The following is a 25041-nucleotide window of genomic DNA, read 5'->3' as shown; positions in this document are numbered from 1 at the left end:
AAAATATTGCTGAAAAAAGGCCAAATGAGGATTTAAACTTGGCAGTATTGCATCTTTTAAATGAAGATTCTCTATTTCTTTTTTAACCTGAAATTTGTCTTTTAGAGAAAAATGAATAGGAAGAGGGAGAGCATTTTGAATTGGGAGAGATACAAATTCTATAAGGACTCCTTGGACTGTTTGAAGAATCTAAGGGTCTGATGTAATAAGATTCCAATTCTCAGAAAATAGTTTGTCTTCCTCCAAATTTTGATGGGAAAAAAGTTAGAGGAAGAAGCAACAAAGTATTTACCTGTAGATGAGCGAGGTCTTGACCTGAAGCGGAATCCTCTTTGATGCCAAGGTCTGGCACGTGATGGGAAAAAATTTGAGGAAGGTCCAGGTTCTTTATAGGATCTGTTATAGTTGAAATTTGATTGCTGGTATTGAGGTCTGGATAAAAAAGATGCACGGCCGGGAAAGCGACCTCTTCCTTTACCGGCCCTGTCAGAGAAATTCTGAGTATATAACATTTTTCGCATATTAGTTTTTACTTTGTACAAAGTGGTAAAAGTATTGGCGTATTGATTTAGAGCTTTTAAAAATATATCACCAAAAAGAAAACCATCTTTATCTGAGTGAAGCTCAATAACTGCAAAATCTCCAATTTTTGGATCTATTCTTCACAGAATATTTTTTCGTCTTTCAATTGTCATATTAGTATTTGTGTTGCCAACAAAGGATAAAATTCTCTGGACCCACTCCCTAACTGTATGAGGATCCATATTAGATTCTTTCAGAACAGCTTCTTCAGAAAGTTTGAATAATTTGGTTATTGGGAAATAGTATTCAGTAGTTTGTCCTGGCAATTTTTCCAGGATCTGTCTAAACCTTTTTTTTATTTTATATCCAGGAGAACCAATAAATTTAATTACTTTGGGCTCTATATCAGGAGTAATGTTACTGTTATTAGGGAGTAAAGGTCTGGGGCATTCAGCCCTCATATTGTTCCTGGAACTTTTTTTTTAAGGGTTTTCTTTAATTGAAAATCTACAAAGTTAGTGATTTCCAAAGGTGGGAACCATTCTGAAGAGCGAGAATGTTGTAAGGTATCCGCATTTAAAACGAGGATTACCCAAAGGATCAGTGAAATTATTTCATCCTCAGAATTTTGTTTTTTTATGTTTTTTAAATTTTTTCTTTTTTGGTTCTGAATCGGAAGAATCAGAATTATAATTAGATGAGTTTTTATCAGAGTTATCATAAAAAGAATCAGTTTTCTGATGTAGAAGAATCAGAAGGCTCTTCTCTAATTAAAGATTTTGTTTTGTGTTTAATAACTCTCTTTTTATGCCCCTTGGGAGTAAGGGTTCTCAAAGCGAATGTTTTAATTCCTTTGCCGCAAGGAATAGGATTATCAGACAAAGTCTGGATTTAGAAACTAGCTTTTTACTAGTTTTAATTGCAGCAGAAGCAGATTTTCTTTTGATGGCTTTCTTTTGGGGAGATTTAGCTAATAAATTTGTCATATGCGACATAAGTTTACCTATAGAATTATCTATCATATTTTGGACTGATTGTTCAGTCAGAGGGATAGAAGATAAGTTATCTAGAGACATATTGAAATAAATATAATAATAAAAATGTGTATGCAGAAAACTTATTATTAAAATAATTAATAAACCAATACTTTATTGAACAAAAGAAAAAGAATAATTTAAATGAAAAAAAAATTCTGACCGAAAATAGTAGAAACAATAATAATTATTTTTTGAAAATATATAATAAACTTTAATAAGTTCAGTAGTTGACCACCGGAGGGCAATAGAAGCCTAAAGAAGGAGAAATAAGTTTTACATTTTTTGACTAAATATAGTGTGAAACAAAGTTACAACATTTATTTCTATGGAGGAATACCAGAGGAAACGTCCATTGATGGAGATGCCTGTGACGAACTATCAAGCCGAGAAAAAGGGCTGGAAAATACGACGCCCACAAGATGGCAATGAGGATAAGAAAAATAACACGGAGACAAACGGAGGAACTAAGGGGGGTAAGAAAAATAGAGAACGATGTTCCAGAGACAAAGCGGAGAAAAAATAACATAAAGAGGGGCAAATTCTGGCAGGATAATAAGAAAGGCAAAGTCAGGAAACAAAAGTAACAAAAACGGCAGTTAAATATGAAAAACAAAGGGAAAAAACGATAGTTGAAATGAAATAAAACGGGAAAAAATGGGAGAAGAGAGAGATATAATAAAGAATAACAAACTGAAAAGGAAAAAAAGTATAAATTGATAAGAAAAAAACACAAAATAATGTCAATATATATTTTTATAAGAGAAACGAAATGGCAGCAAAAGAAAGAGGAAGATGGGGGAGCTCATTGGTCAGTTTATGGACAGTATGGGTCGTCTGATTGGTCCATTATATCACTGATATCTGCACTGGCCTTCTCCTGGGCTAATTACATTGGTTCTTTTTTCTCTGTATTTATGTAATATTTTATGTGATTTATTTATACTTTAAAATGCTGCACACTAGTAGTAAAAGAAAGTAAAGCAAATATGAAGTCTCTGGTCTTGTAATAAAATCTAGTGAGTAATTACACCTAAGCTCTTGGTCTAACCAACAGGAATAGTAAGAGACTTGGCTCAGTCTGTGGCGCTAAGCAAGGGGACAGAAGGCTCATATTCTGCCACAAATTGCTTACTACCAGCATTGCTAACCGTGACAGCCACTACAAAGTGAGCCAATTTGCAAGCCTGGGAGTGGCCAATTTTTTTTATTATTATTATACACAGAATAGAGTCTGAGCTATATTGGTGGCCTCAGGTTGCAAATAACAAACAAATTACCAAACTTGTGGTTGAAACTGTGGTATAGTAGTAGAATTATAGGGCAACTTCTGGACTCAAATCTCTTGCCACCTAACTTAATATTTTGGTTGCTATTTCTACATGGCACCATGGATTTGTCAAGCCCTGTTATGCTTCCTAATATAAAGAATTTAATCCTCTATTTTTTTCCCATATACTCTTATTAGTGGAGCTAGTGGTTAAATTGGTGAGGCAGTGACTACATATTCTAACACAGTGAAGGAAAATGTGTGGCAGCTTTCTGTAATATAATATACCCCTTTTTTAATGTTATTTTTTGTAACAATATATGATTACATTTTAAATAAATAAATGTGTTCTCTATAATGTATCTGAGCCTCACCAGTGTTCACAAATGGATACCACTAGTTTGGTCTGTCCAACATCATCAATGATAAGTACATAATAAAGAAGTTGGCAATGGCCTGTAAAAGTTTACTCCTGGCGCTTAACTGGATTCAGGGAATTGTCAAGCCCTGTGTTGTGCTCATCTATATTTTCCTCCAGAACAATAAACCTCAGTCTAGTCTATGTAATAGTTATTCAGTTTTTTACTTTGAAAGTTGTGATTTTGTTTTGTTGCAGTGTTTATAATTGTCCTTGTATTTCCTTACAGGATTCGGTATGGACCTAATATCATCCCATTTACTCTGTGCCAAGATATGTCAGTGGCTAAAACATGTGACTGTGGAGGTTCCTGCCTGGATTCCTTTATTCAGACAATTGTTAGAATGAACCTACACCAGGTGTCTCGAACTGTGGTTCTTGTAGATACTATGGGAAGTACAGAAGCTCCTATTGTTTGTTACTTTTGCTCTCTCAATTGTTACTCCCAGTTTCTTGATAAGTACTTAATGAGTACTAGAGTATGAACCATGCATAATGGGAGAGTACCTCTATTAATGTTACAAATGGTTATTTGTGCTATTAAATGCCTTGGAAAAAATACGTATGTAAAACCTTGTACAACAGTATGTTTTGCTTTTACAAACTTTGATAATTTTAGAATTTTACCAAAGATATCTGAGTTCTGGGGTATTGGGATTTCCTCTTAACTACCAAAAATGTATACAATTGTACTTTTAAAGCCTGTAAGCTGCAGATTCATTTCTTCTGTATTTATACATTAGAACAAACATCCTTGAACAATTACCAACCTACCTCTATATTAGCAACAATACATGGGCGTTTTTATAAAAATATTTTATTTTCAACTGGTTAATGGACATGAAGATAAATATTGCAAAATGCTTATTTAAATAAATAAATTACTACCCTTTTATTTATAAAATTACAATTGTTTCTTTACAATATTCTGGGTAAGATAAGGTTGTATTTTGTTCAGGTTTAGATGGTCAAAAACATAGATTTAGGTAATCCCTTTTTTCCATTTCTAGTTGTATTTTTTCCTTTAGAAGGCCCAAGTCCCTTTTACATGAATTGTATTTATGTAACTTAATACATACAATATCTGTGAAACTGAAACAAAATGCAATCCAATCACTATTTTATAATCAAGTTCGAGTGTTTCTCCAAATGATGGTCCTAGCAGTTGCTCTTTCAATTGGAAACCAGTTTCACATTTTTTATTTTATGTTAACCTTTTTTTCTTGTGTATTTTACTCTTTGGTTGCACTTATTTATTTTTCATATTTATGCAGTTTAAGAATGTTAATCTTGCATTAATGTAAGCCTAAAGTAAACCGTAACAAATACAAAGTAGACATTTTGCTCTAGAATAGGTAAAAATGTCTTTAGTGGGTTAATATTTAATAATTATTATTATTTTTGATGGACAATTTGTGCCTGTTTTAAAGTGACAATCAACATCGAAATTGTTATTGTTTAAAAAGATAGATAACTACCCATTAAGATAATAAGATTGATTTACTACCCATTCCCCAGGTTTGTACAACCAACATTGTTATATCAATATACTTTATAACATTTAAACCTCTACATTTCTGCCTGTTTCTAAGCCACTACAGACAGCTTCTTATCACATGCTTTTTTTATTTGCTTTTTACAAGAGACTGCTAATCCATGTGGCCCATATAGATAACATTGTGCTCTCTCCCGTGGGTTGTGGATGACACTGCACTAATTGGCTAAAATGCAAGTCAATAGATAATAGACGTGTGATCAGGGGGCCGTCAAAAGAGGCTTAGATACAGGGTATCACAAAGGTAAAAAGTATATTAATATAACTGTTTTGGTTATGCAAAATTGGGGAATGGGTAATAAAGGGATTATCTATCTTTTTAAACAATAAAAATATTGGAGTTGACTGTCCCTTTAGCATTCCTTAACAGACATACAGAACAAAGAATAGAACTTCCTCATTTATTCTTAAAGGGACACTGAACCCAAATTTTTTTCTTTCATGAATCAGAGCATGACATTTTAAGCAACTTTCTAATTACTCCTATTATCAAATTTTCTTTATTCTCTTGGTATCTTTATTTGAAATGCAAGAATGTAAGTTTAGATGCAGGCCCATTTTTGGTGAACAACCTGGGTTGTTCTTGCTGATTGGTGGATAAATTCATCCACCAATAAAAAAGTGCTGTCCAGAGTACTGAACCAAGAAAAAAGCGTAGATGCCTTCTTTTAAAATAAAGATAGCAAGAAAACAAAGAAAAAATGATAATAGGAGTAAATTATAAAGTTGCTTAAAATTGTATGCTCTATCTGAATCGCAAAAGAAAAAATTTGGGTTTAGTGTCCCTTTAACAGTCCACATAGGCTGTTATAGGGACAATAGTAATAACACTAAAAGGCTGTGTTTTATTTTGGTTTTGGTGTGGGGGGGGGGGGTTTCCTTCTCTAATCTTGTTACCTTCACTTTAAGCTAAGGTTGGTTGCATAAGAACAGATCATTAGAGGGACACTGAACCCAAATATTTTCTTTCATGATTCAGAGCATGCAATTTTAAGCCACTTTCTAATTTACTCCTATTATCAATTTTTCTTCGTTCTCTTGCTATCTTTATTTTAAAAAGAAGACATCTAAGGGTTTTTTTTTTATTCAGAACTCTGGACAGCACTTTTTTATTGGTGGATGAGTTTATCCACCAATCAGCAAGAACAACCCAGGTTGATCACCAAAAATGGGCCAGCATCTAAACTTACTTTCTTGCATTTCAAATAAAGATACCAAGAGAATGAAGAAAATTTGATAATAGGAGTAAATTAGAAAGTTGCTTAAAATGTCATGCTCTCTGAATCACAAAAGAAAAAATTTTGCTTCTGTCAAATTTACTTTGTTCTCTTGTTATCCTAGGTATGGTGGTAATGTTTTATCAGTGTTTGTAACCATGTTGTACACTTAAGATTACAAAATGGTGCTGCAGACACAAGCACACTCCTACCTAGGTACAACCAAATAAATTTGAGAATAGAAGTAAATTTGAAAGTTGTTTTTTATCTTCAAATTGCTTTTTCTTTCTGAATCATGAGTTTAATTCATTTTGCGTTTCATCCCCTTTTAAGCAGACTTTCTTGTGTTCTCTTAAGAGAGACCTATTGTAATAATTAAACATTTGCTATGTCTTTGAGAATCTAAAAACATTTTCGCATGACTCGCTGGTGAGGATGTAATTTATTTCATGGATTCAGATTCTGACGGTGCCTGTATAACTAATCTTTTTCCTCTGTGTTAATTAAAGTTTTTTTGGTTTTATGTATCTCTAAAGAATGTTTAGATTTTTGTTCTCTCCAGCCATTACTATTTTTTTTTTTTTTATGTGCACTGTATCTGGTTAACTTATTTTTTTTCTCTGACATTGTAGTTTGCAGAGTGGTGCTTTTTTATTTTTGACTTAAATAATAATTTTAATAAATTAAGATATACTGTGTTTTTATTATGACTGTTACTACTTCTGGTAGTGAAAATAAATCTTTAAGTTTATATATTTTGAATTTTATTTATGGTCTACCTGGTTTGAATTGTGACTTATTGTGTACAATTAGTTTTATATAATTATGCAGCATTTGATAATAGAGATAATATGTAGGAGACCAAATATCCCCTAGGGGGCGCTAATGGCCTACTATACAAACAAAGCAATAAACGTTGATACAAAATATTTAAATAAAGTGATAAATACAAAATCTAAAAAATGTGTATACTCAACTTTCATATTGAAAGTCTATTAATGTCCTTTATTATGTCCTAAGGTAGAGTACAGATGACTTCAATCGCAGGCAAAAAAGTCCTGTATATCTAGGGTGACCATATCGCCGCTTTAAAAAGGGACACATGAAAAATACATATGCCAGGGCTGTTTAAATAAATGTTTTGAATAAGGTTCCATTATAATAACCCTGACATGTGTATTTTTCATGTGTCCCTTTTGAAAGCGGCAATATTGTCACCCTATGTATTTACACAATATACAGCAGCTCCTCTTCAAAACTCCCAATACGGATCTCATAGAATTCTGCAAATGTATAAATACAAAAGAGGGTGCCTCATGTGCACATCACTAGGTCAATCCAACACACCGAATAGGTAGAGCACAGGGTACTCGCATGCGGCTGCCGCACCCATATGTGCTGATAGAAACGTACTGTAGAATCGCAGTGCTCCAGGTCACTGAACTTGAACTTGAAATTTCTTGTATTTTTGGCTCTAAATTTTTATTTTCTATATAGTAATGCATGTAATTTGCTTTTTCTTGCCAAAAAAAAAATAGCTGTCTCCTTAAAGGTCCATAATAGTTTAAATAGTACATGCTACATTTAGCCACCAATCAGCAAGCACTACCCAGGTGCTGAACCAAAGATGGTCCGGCTCCTAAGCTTTACATTCCTGCTTTTTCAAATAAAGATACCAAAGAACAAAGGTAAATTGTTAACAGAAGTAGATTTGAAAGTTGCTTAAAACTGCATGCTCTATCTAAATCATGAAAGAAAACATTTGGGTTTAGTATCCCTTTTAAGCGCACCCATGCTATCCAACCTGTAGATGTTAGCGTGCCCTAGACTGTATAACGATAAAAATAAATAACTTTGTACTTGTTATGAGTTAAAAAGAAGTGGTAATGATTGTGCTTGAACAATGTTAATATGGAATGATTTATATTACAAGTGGAGCACAAAAATATTAGCGCTATTGTGTGCTAACATGGTTCAAATTGAATCAATACCATTATAATTTCTGCTCTTATATTTGAAAGTAATATTTTAGTCCTCGAGCAAAAGTCTAGGGCACTATAACATCTGCATGTATAATGAGTGAGAGACTTTTTATCTGGATATATTTTGCATGTGTTTTAAGTCTATTTCTATGCATTTACACATTACTTCAGCTCTCCACAAGCGCTACATTTTCCAACACTTAACTCATCACTTGTAATATGAGCGAGAATTGCACACCCTGTACTATCCATTCAAAGCATAGAGCACATTAAAAAAATGATGGCCATGTTAAGGTTCTTTGGTAAACCTTTTTATTAATACATTTTTAAATTCCAGATAGTGCTAACACATTCTGCGCTTTTGGTTGCACTCCACTTGTTATCTAGCCCAATAGCGCTAATGTTTTTGTTCTCCACTTGTAATCTAGGCCTTAGTAATTCACTGTTCTAAACAATGTTAATGTGATGGGTGGGCTTGATAAAGTGATGTCAGGTCCTCAATGTATTGTTTCAAGGTATTTAGCAGGAGTCAATTCCATGTTTTAGAGTCCATTTCCTTGCTTGTAGCATAATTGTACAACAGCGCTATTAAACAATATTTATGAAGTGTATTTCTTTCATGTAATTAGCAAGAGTCCATGAGCTAGTGACGTATGGGATATACATTCCTACCAGGAGGGGCAAAGTTTCCCAAACCTAAAAATGCCTATAAATACACCCCTCACCACACCCACAATTCAGTTTTACAAACTTTGCCTCCGATGGAGGTGGTGAAGTAAGTTTGTGCTAGATTCTACGTTGATATGCGCTCCGCAGCAAGTTGGGGCCCGGTTTTCCTCTCAGCGTGCAGTGAATGTCAGAGGGATGTGAGGAGTATTGCCTATTTGAATGCAGTGATCTCCTTCTAAGGGGTCTATTTCATAGGTTCTCTGTTATCGGTCGTAGAGATTCATCTCTTACCTCCCTTTTCAGATCGACGATATACTCTTATATATACCATTACCTCTACTGATTCTCGTTTCAGTACTGGTTTGGCTATCTACTATATGTAGATGAGTGTCCTGGGGTAAGTAAGTCTTATTTTTTGTGACACTCCTAGCTATGGTTGGGCACTTTGTTTATAAAGTTCTAAATATATGTATTCAAACATTTATTTGCCTTGACTCAGAATGTTCAACTTTCCTTATTTTTCAGACAGTCAGTTTCATATTTGGGATAATGCATTTTAATTTAACATTTTTTCTTACCTTAAAATTTGACTTTTTCCCTGTGGGCTGTTAGGCTCGTGGGGGCTGAAAATGCTTCATTTTATTGCGTCATTCTTGGCGCGGACTTTTTTGGCGCAAAAATTCTATTTCCGTTTCCGGCGTCATACGTGTCGCCGGAAGTTGCGTCACTTTTTGACGTTATTTTGCGCCAAAAATGTCGGCGTTCCGGATGTGGCGTCATTTTTGGCGCCAAAAAGCATTTAGGCGCCAAATAATGTGGGCGTCTTATTTGGCGCGAAAAAATATGGGCGTCACTCTTGTCTCCACATTATTTCAGTCTCATTTTTTATTGCTTCTGGTTGCTAGAAGCTTGTTCTTTGGCATTTTTTCCCATTCCTGAAACTGTCATTTAAGGAATTTGATCAATTTTGCTTTATATATATGTTGTTTTTTCTCTTACATATTGCAAGATGTCTCACGTTGCATCTGAGTCAGAAGATACTACAGGAAAATCTCTGTCAAGTGCTGAATCTACCAAAGCTAAGTGTATCTGCTGTAAACTTTTGGTAGCTATTTCTCCAGCTGTTGTTTGTATTGATTGTCATGACAAACTTTTTAAAGCAGATAATATTTCCTTTAGTAAAGTACCATTGCCTGTTGCAGTTCCTTCAACATCTAAGGTGCAGAATGTTCCTGATAATATAAGAGATTTTGTTTCTGAATCCATAAAGAAGGCTATGTCTGTTATTTCTCCTTCTAGTAAACATAAAAAATCTTTTAAAACTTCTCTCCCTACAGATGAATTTTTAACTGAACATCATCATTCTGATTCTGATGATTCCTCTGGTTCAGAGGATTCTGTCTCAGAGGTTGATGCTGATAAATCTTCATATTTATTTAAAATGGAATTTATTCGTTCTTTACTTAAAGAAGTCCTAATTGCTTTAGAAATAGAGGATTCTGGTCCTCTTGATACTAAATCTAAACGTTTAAATAAGGTTTTTAAAACTCCTGTAGTTATTCCAGAAGTTTTTCCTGTCCCTGATGCTATTTCTGCAGTAATTTCCAAAGAATGGGATAATTTGGGTAATTCATTTACTCCTTCTAAACGTTTTAAGCAATTATATCCTGTGCCGCCTGACAGATTAGAATTTTGGGACAAGATCCCTAAAGTTGATGGGGCTATTTCTACCCTTGCTAAACGTACTACTATTCCTACGTCAGATGGTACTTCGTTTAAGGATCCTCTAGATAGGAAAATGGAGTCCTTTCTAAGAAAAGCTTATCTGTGTTCAGGTAATCTTCTTAGACCTGCTATATCTTTGGCTGATGTTGCTGCAGCTTCAACTTTTTGGTTGGAAACTTTAGCGCAACAAGTAACACATCATGATTCTCATGATATTATTATTCTTCTTCAACATGCTAATAATTTTATCTGTGATGCCATTTTTGATATTATCAGAGTTGATGTCAGGTTTATGTCTCTAGCTATTTTAGCTAGAAGAGCTTTATGGCTTAAAACTTGGAATGCTGATATGGCTTCTAAATCAACTTTACTTTCCATTTCTTTCCAGGGTAACAAATTATTTGGTTCTCAGTTGGATTCCATTATTTCAACTGTTACTGGTGGGAAAGGAACTTTTTTACCACAGGATAAAAAATCTAAAGGTAAAAACAGGGCTAATAATCGTTTTCGTTCCTTTCGTTTCAACAAAGAACAAAAGCCTGATCCTTCATCCTCAGGAGCAGTTTCAGTTTGGAGACCATCTCCAGTCTGGAATAAATCCAAGCCAGCTAGAAAGGCAAAGCCTGCTTCTAAGTCCACATGAAGGTGCGGCCCTCATTCCAGCTCAGCTGGTAGGGGGCAGGTTACGTTTTTTTCAAAGAAATTTGGGTCAATTCTGTTCACAATCTTTGGATTCAGAGCATTGTTTCAGAAGGGTACAGAATTTGTTTCAAGTTGAGACCTCCTGCAAAGAGATTTTTTCTTTCCCGTGTCCCAGTAAATCCAGTAAAAGCTCAAGCATTTCTGAAATGTGTTTCAGATCTAGAGTTGACTGGAGTAATTATGCCAGTTTCGGAACAGGGGATGGGGTTTTATTCAAATCTCTTCATTGTACCAAAGAAGGAGAATTCCTTCAGACCAGTTCTGGATCTAAAAATATTGAATCGTTATGTAAGGATACCAACATTCAAGATGGTAACTGTAAGGACTATCTTACCTTTTGTTCAGCAAGGGAATTATATGTCCACAATAGATTTACAGGATGCATATCTGCATATTCCGATTCATCCAGATCACTTTCAGTTTCTGAGATTCTCTTTCCTAGACAAGCATTACCAGTTTGTGGCTCTGCCGTTTGGCCTAGCTACAGCTCCAAGAATTTTTACAAAGGTTCTCGGTGCCCTGCTGTCTGTAATCAGAGAACAGGGTATTGTGGTATTTCCTTATTTGGACGATATCTTGGTACTTGCTCAGTCTTTACATTTAGCAGAATCTCATACGAATCGACTTGTGTTGTTTCTTCAAGATCATGGTTGGAGGATCAATTTACCAAAAAGTTCTTTGATTCCTCAGACAAAGGTAACCTTTCTGGGTTTCCAGATGGATTCAGTGTCCATGACTCTGTCTTTAACAGACAAGAGACGTTTAAAATTGATTATAGCTTGTCGAAACCTTCAGTCACAATCATTCCCTTCGGTAGCCTTATGCATGGAAATTCTAGGTCTTATGACTGCTGCATCGGACGCAATCCCCTTTGCTCGTTTTCACATGCGACCTCTTCAGCTCTGTATGCTGAAGCAATGGTGCAAGGATTACACGAAGATATCTCAATTAATATCTTTAAAACCGATTGTTCGACACTCTCTAACATGGTGGACAGATCACCATCGTTTAATTCAGGGGGCTTCTTTTGTGCTTCCGACCTGGACTGTAATTTCAACAGATGCAAGTCTCACAGGTTGGGGAGCTGTGTGGGGATCTCTGACGGCACAAGGAGTTTGGGAATCTCAGGAGGTGAGATTACCGATCAATATTTTGGAACTCCGGGCAATTTTCAGAGCTCTTCAGTTTTGGCCTCTTCTGAAGAGAGAATCGTTCATTTGTTTTCAGACAATGTCACAACTGTGGCATACATCAATCATCAAGGAGGGACTCACAGTCCTCTGGCTATGAAAGAAGTATCTCGAATTTTGGTTTGGGCGGAATCCAGCTCCTGTCTAATCTCTGCGGTTCATATTCCAGGTGTAGACAATTGGGAAGCGGATTATCTCAGTCGCCAAACGTTGCATCCGGGCGAATGGTCTCTTCACCCAGAGGTATTTCTTCAGATTGTTCAAATGTGGGAACTTCCAGAAATAGATCTGATGGCGTCCCATCTAAACAAGAAACTTCCCAGGTATCTGTCCAGATCCCGGGATCCTCAGGCGGAGGCAGTGGATGCATTATCACTTCCCTGGAAGTATCATCCTGCCTATATCTTTCCGCCTCTAGTTCTTCTTCCAAGAGTAATCTCCAAGATTCTGAAGGAATGCTCGTTTGTTCTCCTGGTAGCTCCGGCATGGCCTCACAGATTTTGGTATGCGGATCTTGTCCGGATGGCCTCTTGCCAACCGTGGACTCTTCCGTTAAGACCAGACCTTCTGTCACAAGGTCCTTTTTTCCATCAGGATCTGAAATCCTTAAATTTAAAGGTATGGAGATTGAACGCTTGATTCTTGGTCAAAGAGGTTTCTCTGACTCTGTGATTAATACTATGTTACAGGCTCGTAAATCTGTATCTCGAGAGATATATTATAGAGTCTGGAAGACTTATATTTCTTGGTGTCTTTCTCATCATTTTTCCTGGCATTCTTTTAGAATACCGAGAATTTTACAGTTCCTTCAGGATGGTTTAGATAAGGGTTTGTCCGCAAGTTCTTTGAAAGGACAAATCTCTGCTCTTTCTGTTCTTTTTCACAGAAAGATTGCTATTCTTCCTGATATTCATTGTTTTGTACAAGCTTTGGTTCGTATAAAACCTGTCATTAAGTCAATTTCTCCTCCTTGGAGTTTGAATTTGGTTCTGGAAGCTCTTCAAGCTCCTCCGTTTGAACCTATGCTTTCATTGGACATTAAATTACTTTCTTGGAAAGTTTTGTTCCTTTTGGCCATCTCTTCTGCCAGAAGAGTTTCTGAATTATCTGCTCTTTCTTGTGAGTCTCCTTTTCTGATTTTTCATCAGGATAAGGCGGTGTTGCGAACTTCTTTTGAATTTTTACCTAAAGTTGTGAATTCCAACAACATTAGTAGAGAAATTGTGGTTCCTTCATTATGTCCTAATCCTAAGAATTCTAAGGAGAAATCGTTGCATTCTTTAGATGTTGTTAGAGCTTTGAAATATTATGTTGAAGCTACGAAATCTTTTCGTAAGACTTCTAGTCTATTTGTTATCTTTTCCGGTTCTAGAAAAGGCCAGAAAGCTTCTGCCATTTCTTTGGCATCTTGGTTGAAATCTTTAATTCATCTTGCTTATGTTGAGTCGGGTAAGACTCCGCCTCAGAGAATTACAGCTCATTCTACTAGGTCAGTTTCTACTTCCTGGGCGTTTAGGAATGAAGCTTCGGTTGACCAGATCTGCAAAGCAGCTACTTGGTCCTCTTTGCATACTTTTACTAAATTCTACCATTTTGATGTATTTTCTTCTTCTGAAGCAGTCTTTGGTAGAAAAGTACTTCAGGCAGCGGTTTCAGTTTGAATCTTCTGCTTATGTTTTTCGTTAAACTTTATTTTGGGTGTGGATTTTTCAGCAGGAATTGGCTGTCTTTGTTTTATCCCTCCCTCTCTAGTGACTCTTGTGTGGAAAGATCCACTTCTTGGGTAGTCATTATCCCATACGTCACTAGCTCATGGACTCTTGCTAATTACATGAAAGAAAACATAATTTATGTAAGAACTTACCTGATAAATTCATTTCTTTCATATTAGCAAGAGTCCATGAGGCCCGCCCTTTTTTTGTGGTGGTTATGATTTTGTATAAAGCACAATTATTCCAATTCCTTATTTTATATGCTTTCGCACTTTTTTTCTTATCACCCCACTTCTTGGCTATTCGTTAAACTGAATTGTGGGTGTGGTGAGGGGTGTATTTATAGGCATTTTTAGGTTTGGGAAACTTTGCCCCTCCTGGTAGGAATGTATATCCCATACGTCACTAGCTCATGGACTCTTGCTAATATGAAAGAAATGAATTTATCAGGTAAGTTCTTACATAAATTATGTTTTTACATAAAGTGTTACGTAGTGCACGCCATCCAGGTCAAAGACTAGAAAACCATTGACCGAAGACTGTACAAAAGGCCTTAGCTGTGCCACTAATGTTAACAATACATGCTCAAGTACAGCACTGGTAAAACAAAGGAAGAAATCCTTCTATACATAGTGTCAGAGTGTAAATTGCAGATAAACCTGAACTATCATAAAATCAAAAGCCATGAAATCAAAGGTTAGTAAAACTTCAAGTACAAAGCAATAAAATTGATTTCATTTAACCCACCTAGGATAATGCAAATTATGATTATCTTCCTTGGAGGAGCCCACAAGCATCTTCTTCCTCACCTTGCCTACTCGCTAAAGCAGGGGTGGCCAACTCCAATCCTAAAGCACCACCAATAGTCTGGGTTTTAATTTTCTCCCTGCAAAGAAATACACAGTACAGATTCTGATGCTTTATTTTACTGCAGAGAGAATGGTAAAACCAGGACTGCTGGTGGTGCTTTAGGACTGGAGTTGGCCACCCCATGCCCTAAGGTAATACCAGTGCCCCTTTCCACCACATATTAGTGCTTCCTTCTGTAATCCCCATGGGCAGTACCGCCTAATTTGTTTGACTATATTATGATCCTTTAATATTCTGTCTAGGTTTTTAGTTTCCCAATTTGTCAACTGTTGATTTATACTATATATATATATATATATATATATATATATATATATATATATATATATATATATATATACATACATACATACATACACACACAGGACTTTTTGTGAGGGTACTCACCGGTACTGAAACGAGGGGGCTATAAAATATATTAAATATTTTAAATATGTCCTTTTGATGTCCTTGAGTCACTACATCAAACATATAAAGCATCCACTGTAATTCTTTAGTATCTTTTGCTTCTTCCTGGGGGGTTCAAGGCAAAGCCCCCGTTTCTAAACCTAATTTCCCTTTTGTAAACCTCATTCACCAAGATTCACTTGGGGTGGATGCCAAAGGATCAGTGTGGCAAAAAAACTATATAGTGTAGATGGGGGGGTTACAGTACATTGGGCTTTACCCACAGTGACTTGGGTAATGCTAGCATTACCTGGATTTCTGACTTTACCCGTAACATATACAGGCAGTCCCCGGGTTACAGACATCCGACAAACGGAGAAAATAGAGCCTTATTGTCAATCCATCTTTCCAGGATAACCCAAAATACTCAAAATCCAATTATCACAAGGACAGAAAGTGATGTAAAATTTTGTGAACAGGGGAACAGATAGCAAAACAAACTTTGTTATCCAAAACTAAAAAAAAAATGTTAGGCTAGAGTTTCACCTAACAGAAGTGCCTGTTCCAACTTACATACAAATTCAATTTAAGAACAAACCTACAGATCCTATCTTGTTCATAACCTGGGGACTGCCTGTATATTATTATTATTTTTCACATTTAGCATAGAGATTTATAAGCCCTAAACCCTTTTTTGGTTAAATGGCAGCTCATGTTATTTGAGTAGTAAGAAATATAAATGTTTTATTTTAAATATCTAGTAATGGGGGGTATGATTCTATTACTGTGTCATTTGATATACAATTTACATATGGTAGTGCCTAAACCATGTTATGGTGCTTTTAAATCTAACAACAGTATGTATACTTTTTTTTTTTTTTTTTTTTGCCACATAAACCTGCATTTTGCACACCAAGAAGCAGTGAACCACAGCTGTTAAAGTATTAATGTTTTTAGACTGGGTTTAAACTTCCTTTTTATTTTACTTTAAAACCGGGCTCTTTCCATCTTAATGGGAGGAGAGTCCACTACTTTATTCATTACTTGTGGGAATTAAGAACCTGGCCACCAGGAGGAGGCAAAGACATCCCAGCCAAAGGCTTAAATACCTCCCCCACTTCCCTCATCCCCCAGTCATTCTTTGCCTTTCGTCGCAGGAGGTTGGCAGAGAAGTGTCGGAAGATTCGTAGTAGTCTCTTATGGAGGGTAGTACCCTTTGCAATGGGACTGGAGTTTTAAGTAGTCTCGTCAGTCTCTCAGTGAGAGCATGGGTGAAAGTTAGAGTCCGGAGATACAGGGAGAGTCTTTCTGCAAAACCATCCCGACTCAGATTAACGCTCCATAAGCAATCAGCGTTGACGAGTTTTGCTGCCTGCTTTCTGCTCTCAAGTGAATGTCAGGAGCGAGGCTACTAACCTGACACACTTGAAAAGCCATGTTCCTGTTCCATGGCGTAGATTCTGGTAAGATTGTTTCATTTTTTTATCCATGTATGATAATGCTAGAAGACAGGGTCACAGTGTGACTCCTTTTATCTGTATAGAATCAAGGGTTAGTATCTCCTGAGGAGGATTATTGACCGGGGGGGGGGGGGTAATCTTATATGTATATTTGATTTTATGCTGCTTTATGTGTGAGCTGTTATGAACTCATATGCGGTTATGGAATATACAGGTTTCACTTTGAGAGCCATGCAGCTTACAAGCTTGGAACGCTTTTTCTCATAGCAGGTTCAGTCCTGCATTATGCACCATGTTATTCTTCTCTCTTCCTGACCGGGTGTCGATCAGAGAGGAGTCCTAACTCTCTGTACTGTCTAGGTCATGGGAGGTGGTGGGTGCCCCAGCCATGGGGATATGAAGGTGCATTTATTTTATTTTTTTATAAAATAAAATGTTTTATTTTCTATAGTTCTCCGGTTATTGCACTAGCAATGGAGGATTCTGTTACTTAGAGGGCTCTCCCTCTATTTCTAATGAGCAATTCCTGTTTATATTGTGAGGAGGCCTTAGTTCCGCCCCCTCAAATTATGTTCCATATGCCTTGATAATGTGATCTCATATTTGTTTGATACCACTGAGCCGTCAACCTCTGAGGAGGAATTTTTCAGTGAGGTGCGTACCCTACATGCTTCTCTCTACACATGCAGTTTCCCGTAGCATTGCTGATCCTCCACTTGGAGTGGGCCATTTTGTCATCAGATGTTACTGCAGCTCAGACGGCGGTGTCTGCGGCCTTTAATGCGTTACCTTGCCCTGCTAAGCGCAAGAGAGAGGTTACATATTGCACTCCTTCCCAGAGTACATCAGATAATTTATTGAAATTCACTGATAGGGTTATATGAGGATGAAGTTCTTTCTGAGACTTCAGAGTATAAACATTCTGAGTCGGAGTCTGTTGCCTCTAAGCCTCCGGCTGCGGAGGAACTAGACTTTAGTTTTAGGAATTTGTGCTTTTTTCTAAAGGAAGAGCAAGATGAAACTCTTTAAGAATTCAGTGATTCCAGAGGCCAAATTGCCTGAGGAACCTTTTGATTCCTAAATTGGATAGAGTCTGAGGACAGTGTGGTACCTTACCCTTCCCTGCTCCTGTTAGATGGCGAACATTATTAAGAATGAATGGGACTGGATTGTTCCTCTCTTCTCCCTTTAACAATTTGTTCCCAGTCCTGGACTCTCAGTACAGTTGTGAGGTCCCGTCCCTAAAAGGGATGGCGCTATCTTCACCCTTGCTAAACTTATTACTGTCCTGTTTGAGGATAGCTCTTCGTTTTAGGAGCCCATGGATAAAGGATGGAAACTCTGTTAAGAAAGTTGTTTCAACATACGGGATATTTGTTTCAATTGGAGGCAGCCGTTGCCGCGGTTGCTGGAGAAACTACCTTCGGGTATGACTCCTTATAGGATTGATCGGGGTGGAGAGGTCCCCTCGACGTTACTCAGGAAAAGATTTACAGCCTTGAGGGTTGCTAATTCTTTTATCTGTGATGCTATTAGGCAAATTATTCGCCTGAATGCTAAGGCTTCAACTGTTCAGGCCCATCGGGCTCTGACTGAAGTCTTGGTTGGCGGATATGACTTCTAAGTCTAGACTTCTTTCCCTTTCAGGGAATGATTTTGTTTGGTCCAGGCCTGGACTCCATTATCTCCACGGTCGCAGGGGGCAAGGATGCCCTTCTACCACATGAGAATATGAACGAGTCTAAGGGACAATTTTGTTCTCGTTTGGATAAAGCCCATGTCAGCAGTCCTCTGATAGCCTGAGCAAACCAAGAGCACTTGGAAGCCGGCTCAGTCCTGTAATAAATCCAAGCAGAGCAAAAAGCCCGTCGAGTCTAAGCCGACAAACGGGCGATCCACGGTCCTCTTCTGGATCGTGTAGGGGGCAGACTGTCGCTCTTTCAGTCGCTTGGTTCAGGGACGTGCAGGATCCATGGTTTCTGGAGGTCATAGCTCAGGGTTACAAGATAGGTTTCAAGTCTCTCCCACCCAAGGACAGTTTCCTCCTCTCTCTTCTGTCTTCCTGACTAGAAAGGAGGGAAGCCTTCTGGGGTGCGTGAGCAATCAGTCCTCTTAGGAGTTATTGTCCCAGTGCCTATCGCTGTGAGAGGTTTGGGATACTATTGAAACCTTTCGTGGTCCCAAAGAAGGAAGGAATTTTCTGTTCGATTTGGACATAAAGTGCTTAAGCAAGTTTTTTTTTTTTTTTTTTTTTTTTTTATTATTTATTTATATATTCAGCACTGAAAAAAGCAACAAATGTTATGTACAACAGAATTTTGCAAAATATAATAACAAAAATTGTTACCAAAGACAGCACTGCATTTTCTTCTATGTCTATTAGCATAGTTACTCCAGATATTACTTATTCTCCTTATCTCCTCATCTAACTTATTATAACTAGTTTCCCCTTATATAGCAATTCAACAGATAACAGTATAGTTTGCATAACATATTGGTTAGATCAAGGTTCTCCAAGAGTCTCTAGTGTTTTGTAGTCCTTTGCAATCAGCAAGTCATTGCAGCTCCATTATGGGTGAGTCTCTCGTTCGTTATTAGGTTTCATATATCAACACATTAAGTTTCCCCCCCTCCCCATTCAGCTCCGCTTCCTACTCTCTCCCACCCTAACCCCGCCCAGGGCGCTCCCCCAAGGTTCTATTTCTGTCTCTCATCTTAGTCTCTCCATTGGTTTATTCCCTTGTTAATTGGGTAGTTTAAAAGATGTTCCATTTGCCTCTTAACTGGGCTTCGAGAACAAATTCTGAGTTTTTAAGTGGGTGCAGGATTTGTCTCTGATGTGCTAAGTCTAAGCTGCGAATTAAGGGTTCCCATTTATTGAGAAAATGTTTAGTTCGTTTTATGATGTCACCCTGTGTATCTACTTGTTCACGAATTATTTGCTGTTGTAATTCTAGTTTGAGCTGTGTGAGTGTTGGTGAGTCAGGCTCTAACCACTTCTTGAAGATGAGCTTTCTGGCAAACAGTATGACATTATGAATAAACGCCATATGTTTGTTTGTGTCCGACTGTGTGTGGAGGAATACTACTGCGTGAATGTTCAGGTCTATGCTCCCTCCCGTAACTCTCATTGCCCATTTGTGCGCCATGTTCCAGAATCTTGTGAGTTTTGGGCACTGCCATATCATATGGATTATGTTGGGGTTTGGGTGTGCGCATTTTGGACAAAGTCCCGAAGTCTCAGGACTCCATTTGTGAAACATCTTTGGTGTTATGTATGCATTATGTAATAGCTTTGTATGCGACTCCCGTATGTCATTTGATAGTGATGCCTTCCTCACCTTTGAGACGCTTTGTTCAATTATTTGGTCTGTAACTGGGTGTTCAGTCAAAGTGCTCCATTTATGTTGGATTTGGTCTCTAGTAGCCTTATTAGTCACCGTTTGGAGTGCTTTGTAAGTATGTGAGATTGAGGTCAGTCCTCCTCTTGTCAGAGTCAGTAGCTTGTATATTTCGCAGTTGGTGTCCGGCATGTCTCCCATCCCCAAGATGCTTTGTACATAATGTCTTGTCTGTAGGAATGCGAAGTGATGTTTGTGAGGTAAATTGAATTCTAATTGTAATTCGGCATACGATTTGACTGATTTCTGGTCTGGCGTCAGGACCTGTCTAATAGTAGAGAGTCCCCGTGTTTCCCATTGTCTAAAAGGCAATGTGGTGAAACCTGCCTGAAAGTTTGGGTTACCTCGTAAGGGTAGGTATACGGTATTCTTGCATGTTATTCTAAAGGTGCTGGAGATTTTCCACCATGCTCTTACAGGATGGAGGAGAATAGTATTGTGTCCCACTATTCCCTCTAGTTGTGTGCGAGTCATATGTGGGAGCATTTTTAATGACCACGGAGCAATAAGCTCCGTCTCTAGTTCACTGTTGGTGAAGACATTTCTGTCCAAAAACCAATCCATTACATACTTAGCCAAGGCTGCCCAGTTGTAATACTCTATATTTGGGAGTGCTAGTCCCCCCATCTCTGGTGTACATGTCATTTTTTTATGTCTTATTCTATGTCGTTTCCCTTTCCATAAAAAGTGTAGTATGTCCCTATTTAATGTCTGGAGGTCTTGTTTGTGGATGAGTTCGGGTAGCATTTGTAGTGTGTATAGCAGTTTGGGGAATAGAATCATCTTAATTAGTCCCACTCTTCCCGACAGTGTCAGTGGTAGTGGTGTCCAGTTTAGGAGTGAGTGTCTTAGTTCTTTAAATAGTGGTCGGAAGTTAAGTCCATACCACTGTCTGGGGTCTCTAGAGAGATTAATACCTAGGTATTTAAACGAGTTAGTGACAATCTTAAAGTTATCTTGCAATGGGTCTGATGGCGACTCATTCCGTAGCCACAACAGCTCTGATTTGTCTTTATTTATACAGTATCCTGAAATTTGACAGAACTCGACTATGATGCGCATTAAAATAGGGATGTTCTGCCTAGGCTCTCTTGTGTATAGAATCATATCATCTGCGAAAAGGGATATATGGAGGGTTTCTTTGCCTATAGTTAGTCCTTCCGTGTTTTTCCTAATTTTGGTTGCTAATGGTTCAAGCGCCAGGTCAAAGAGGAGCGGAGAGAGTGGACACCCCTGTCTCGTGCCTCTCATTAGCGGGAAAGATTTTGATGGTTCGCCATTAACTAGAATTGCTGCACGGGGCTCATTATACACTGCATAAGTGGCTGTCATAAAGTCGCCCTGAATTCCAAATTTCCTAAGAGTTGTGAAGAGGTGGTCCCATAGTATCTTGTCGAACGCTTTCTCAGCGTCTACCAGTAGTATACAAGCGTCTCCTTCCCTCCGGTCTCCCTCTTGATTGTCTTCCCCCCAGAAGTGTGACAGGACTAATTGTAATTTTCTCATGTTTTTAACTGAGGATCTACCCCTAACAAATCCCGTCTGGTCCTCGTGTAGCAGGTCCGGTAGTATCTCTGTCAGTCTATTGGCTAAAATTTTGGTAAACAGTTTGTAGTCTGAATTGAGTAGTGAGATTGGTCTATACGAGGATGTCAGTAGTGGGTCTCTGTCTGGTTTGGGGATGACTGTCACATTCGCCTCTGTAAATCTATTTGATAGGTCAGCCCTTCCTTTCATTATAGCATTAAACATTAAAGTAAGTGTCTCCGCCACCTCTTCCCTGATCATTTTATAAAACTCCCCTGGTAGGCCATCCGGCCCGGGTGTTTTCTCTAGGGGCAACGCGTTAATAGCTCCAATAGTCTCCAGGGGGGTCACTGGCTTATTTAAGGTCTGTAGCTGCGCGTCAGTTATTTGCGGGAGGACTAAGTCCTTCCAAAAGTTTTGTTTCAATTTTTCATCTATCACTTGTGGGCTATACAATTTAGAATAGTAGTCTACAAATGTTTTATGTATATCCTCTTTCTTTGTTAATATTGTTCCTTGTCCCTGTATGGCTGTTATAGTATTAGTTTTCCTGGTTAGTTTGGTGATCTTTGCTAATAATTTACCTGTGCGATTCCCATAGCGGTAGAATTTAGCCTGCGTCCTAGTTTGGGCTCTGCCTGCTGTCTGAATAAGATGAGTGTCTCTGAGGGTCTTGATGTCTCTGTATTTTAGTCTGTTTTGGTCTGTCGGGTGTCTAAGGTATTGATTTCTAGCGTTTAGGAGTTGGCGTAGAAGTAGGTCCCCTCTTTTTCTGCTAATTTTATTTATTCTAATTGCATAAGTTGTGATCTCCCCTCTTAGCACCGCTTTTGCCGTTTCCCAAAACAGTGAGATGTCTTTTATGTGTTGCTTGTTAAGATCCTTGTAAGCTAACCACTCTCCCACTAAGTGTTTTCGCAAATTAAGGTCGTGGTACAGGTATGTAGGGAATTTCCACCCACACATCTTTCTCTGAGGGGCATCAGTAGTTAGCTCTAGTGTCACTGGTGAGTGGTCCGAGATGGTTATGGGATCTATCTTAATGTCTCCTATCCTAGAACACAATTGACTTGAGACTAGAAAATAGTCTATGCGGGAGAGTGTGGTTTTGGATGGATGTGCACATGTGTAATCACGTGCCTCAGGATTTCTTTCCCTCCATACATCAAGGAGATCTAAACTATTTCTGAAGTTTTTAAGTATTAGTGTTTCTCTTCTAGATCCTGTCCATGGCTGTTTGGGATTTGTGTTACTAGTGGGGTTGCGGAATCTGTCCGCAGGTGTATGTGGCGCTATATTATAATCTCCACCCACTATAATGGGTAAGTCTGAAAATTGTATGAGTTTGCTTTGGAGGTGGATTAGAAATTCTCTTTTCTGCGTCTGGGGGCCATATATACCACAGAGTATCAGGGTTAGTGTATCAATCTTTAATTTTATAATCAGATATCTACCCTCTACATCAGTGATCACCTGTGAGATGTCATAGTTTAGTCCCTTTCGGAACAGCATTGCAATCCCTCTCGCTCTTTTCTTTTCATAAGGCGTGAAGAGTACTTCTCCCACCCACCCCTGTTTAAGCTTTTGGTGTTCTATTTGAGAAAGGTGTGTTTCTTCCAGTATAGCTATATCAGTTTTTTTTGTGTTTAACTGTCTCAAAATCGCCTTTCTTTTAATAGGGGATGTTATCCCTCCCACATTCCAAGTGGTGATTTTCATTTTCCTACAATAAGTATTTTGTTGTGTGAGGGTGTCACAATTTGTCAAGGGTGTGAGGTGTGGAGTGCGATGTGTAGTTATTGCAGTATAGGGTGATGAGCCTTACTTACTGTTTTCTGCAATGTCCAAAATCTGTCTATTCTCCCCCTGAGGGAGCGCCCTGAGATCTGATGTGTTCTATCTATCACTAAGACCAACAAAAAGCAATCTGGTTAGTGAGTATTAACTTTTAAACTTTTAAGACCTCCTTTTGAACTTGTTTAAGAGAGATGAAAACAGGCAATAATTTTCAACAATATAACAGACAATAAGCAATAAACAATAAACAATTTTTCACTTCCCTCTCCCCCCCCCCCCACTTGTAAAGTTGTAATGTCATTAAGTTTTAAGGGTCTTTAGTCTATGATTTCTGAGGCCTTGATAAGTGTCTCTGCTTTCAGGTGTCGTCAGGCTGAGCTTCATGGTCTTGTTGCTGATTCCGTCTTTCTTCTCTCTGCAGGTGTAATTTAAGCTGGTTCGGGGACTCAAAGAATAGAGGTCCATTGGCTGTGTGGAGCCACAGCCTCGCCGGGTACAATAGGGCTGCCATTCTGCCTTGCTCCATGAGTTGTTTGCAGTAGGGCGTGAACTCCTTTCTTTTGGCTGCAACTGTTGCTGAGTAATCTTGAAATAAATATATTCTCCTTCCTTCATATTCCAAGGGTGAAGCCTTTCTGTAGGCCTGCAGGATCGCTACTTTTGCTCTGAAACTTAGGTATTTCACCATTACCTGGCGTGACTGTTGGCTATTTTCTCCTTGTTTTCGTGGGTCTCCCACTCTGTGTGCTCTCTCCACTAAGCACGGGAGGCAGGACTGAGGCATACGCAGCAACTTTGGGAGGATGTTTTCTGCAAAGTCTATTAGCTCTGATCCCAGGATGTTTTCGGGGACTCCTACAATTCTTAGGTTGTTTCTTCTCGACCTGTTCTCCAAGTCATCAACCTTTGCCCATAACCGGTCATTCTGTTGTTGTAATGCTCGTATATTAGTTTCTGTTTCTCTATGACGGGTTTCTCCTTCTGCCACTCTCTGTTCCACCTGTGTCAGTCTGCCGTTAAATGACTTAACCTCAGTTGTGAGTGAGTCCATCCCTGTTTGCAACTGCTCAATTTTGGGTAGGAATAGTGCAGATATCTGTGTGACAATTGGGTGTGTGTCTATATTGTTAGTTTGGTAATGGATCCGCTTCCATTGGGGTCTGCGGTGTCTCTAAGTGATTCTTTTTTTTTCTCTGCGTGCTTAAGTCTGCCTGCCATTGTCCCTGTTGTTTTTATATAGGAGTTATAATACTTTTGCATGCAGCTTTAGTGTTTTGTCAATCAGCTTCGCCAGTACTGTGACTCCTGTTTGCTTACTTTATCACAAGTTGCTATTTCCCTCTATTAGTTATTTTAGGCCTCAGAATAAGGTTGAACACAGGTTCACTGTTATGCTTGTTGAGCGCTGGGTGGGAAGGGTAGGGGCAGGTCTGTGCCTTCTAGCCTCTCATGGTGTGTTAGCCTATATTATTTATTAGGAAAGGTAGGGTCCAGTGGGCCAAAGTTCATATTTCTCCACCTCCTGTCTCCTATGCAGCCCTACACACTTTGTGTGAAATCTAGATTTGGGGACAGCTTCCTCTTGATTAACCCCTGGATCTGT

At 38.2% G+C, this 25041-nt stretch overlaps 1 protein-coding gene across 1 annotated transcript in view; it reads left to right on the top strand.

Moving 5' to 3' along the window:
- The window catches only part of LRR1 (leucine rich repeat protein 1), a 53560-nt gene extending 46777 nt beyond the window's left edge, over positions 1-6783 (top strand). The window contains exon 4 of the mRNA XM_053697668.1: positions 3474-6783. Coding sequence (XP_053553643.1) covers positions 3474-3729 — 256 coding nt within the window. The 3' untranslated portion in view covers positions 3730-6783. The remainder of the gene's footprint in view (positions 1-3473) is intronic.
- Positions 6784-25041: the final 18258 nt, after the last annotated feature.

Source organism: Bombina bombina, chromosome 1 (genome assembly GCF_027579735.1).
Source record: "Bombina bombina isolate aBomBom1 chromosome 1, aBomBom1.pri, whole genome shotgun sequence".
In the NCBI taxonomy this organism is placed as follows: Eukaryota; Metazoa; Chordata; class Amphibia; order Anura; family Bombinatoridae; genus Bombina; species Bombina bombina.
Note: the sequence above shows the minus strand (reverse complement) of the source record. Positions and strands in the feature narration are given on the sequence as shown.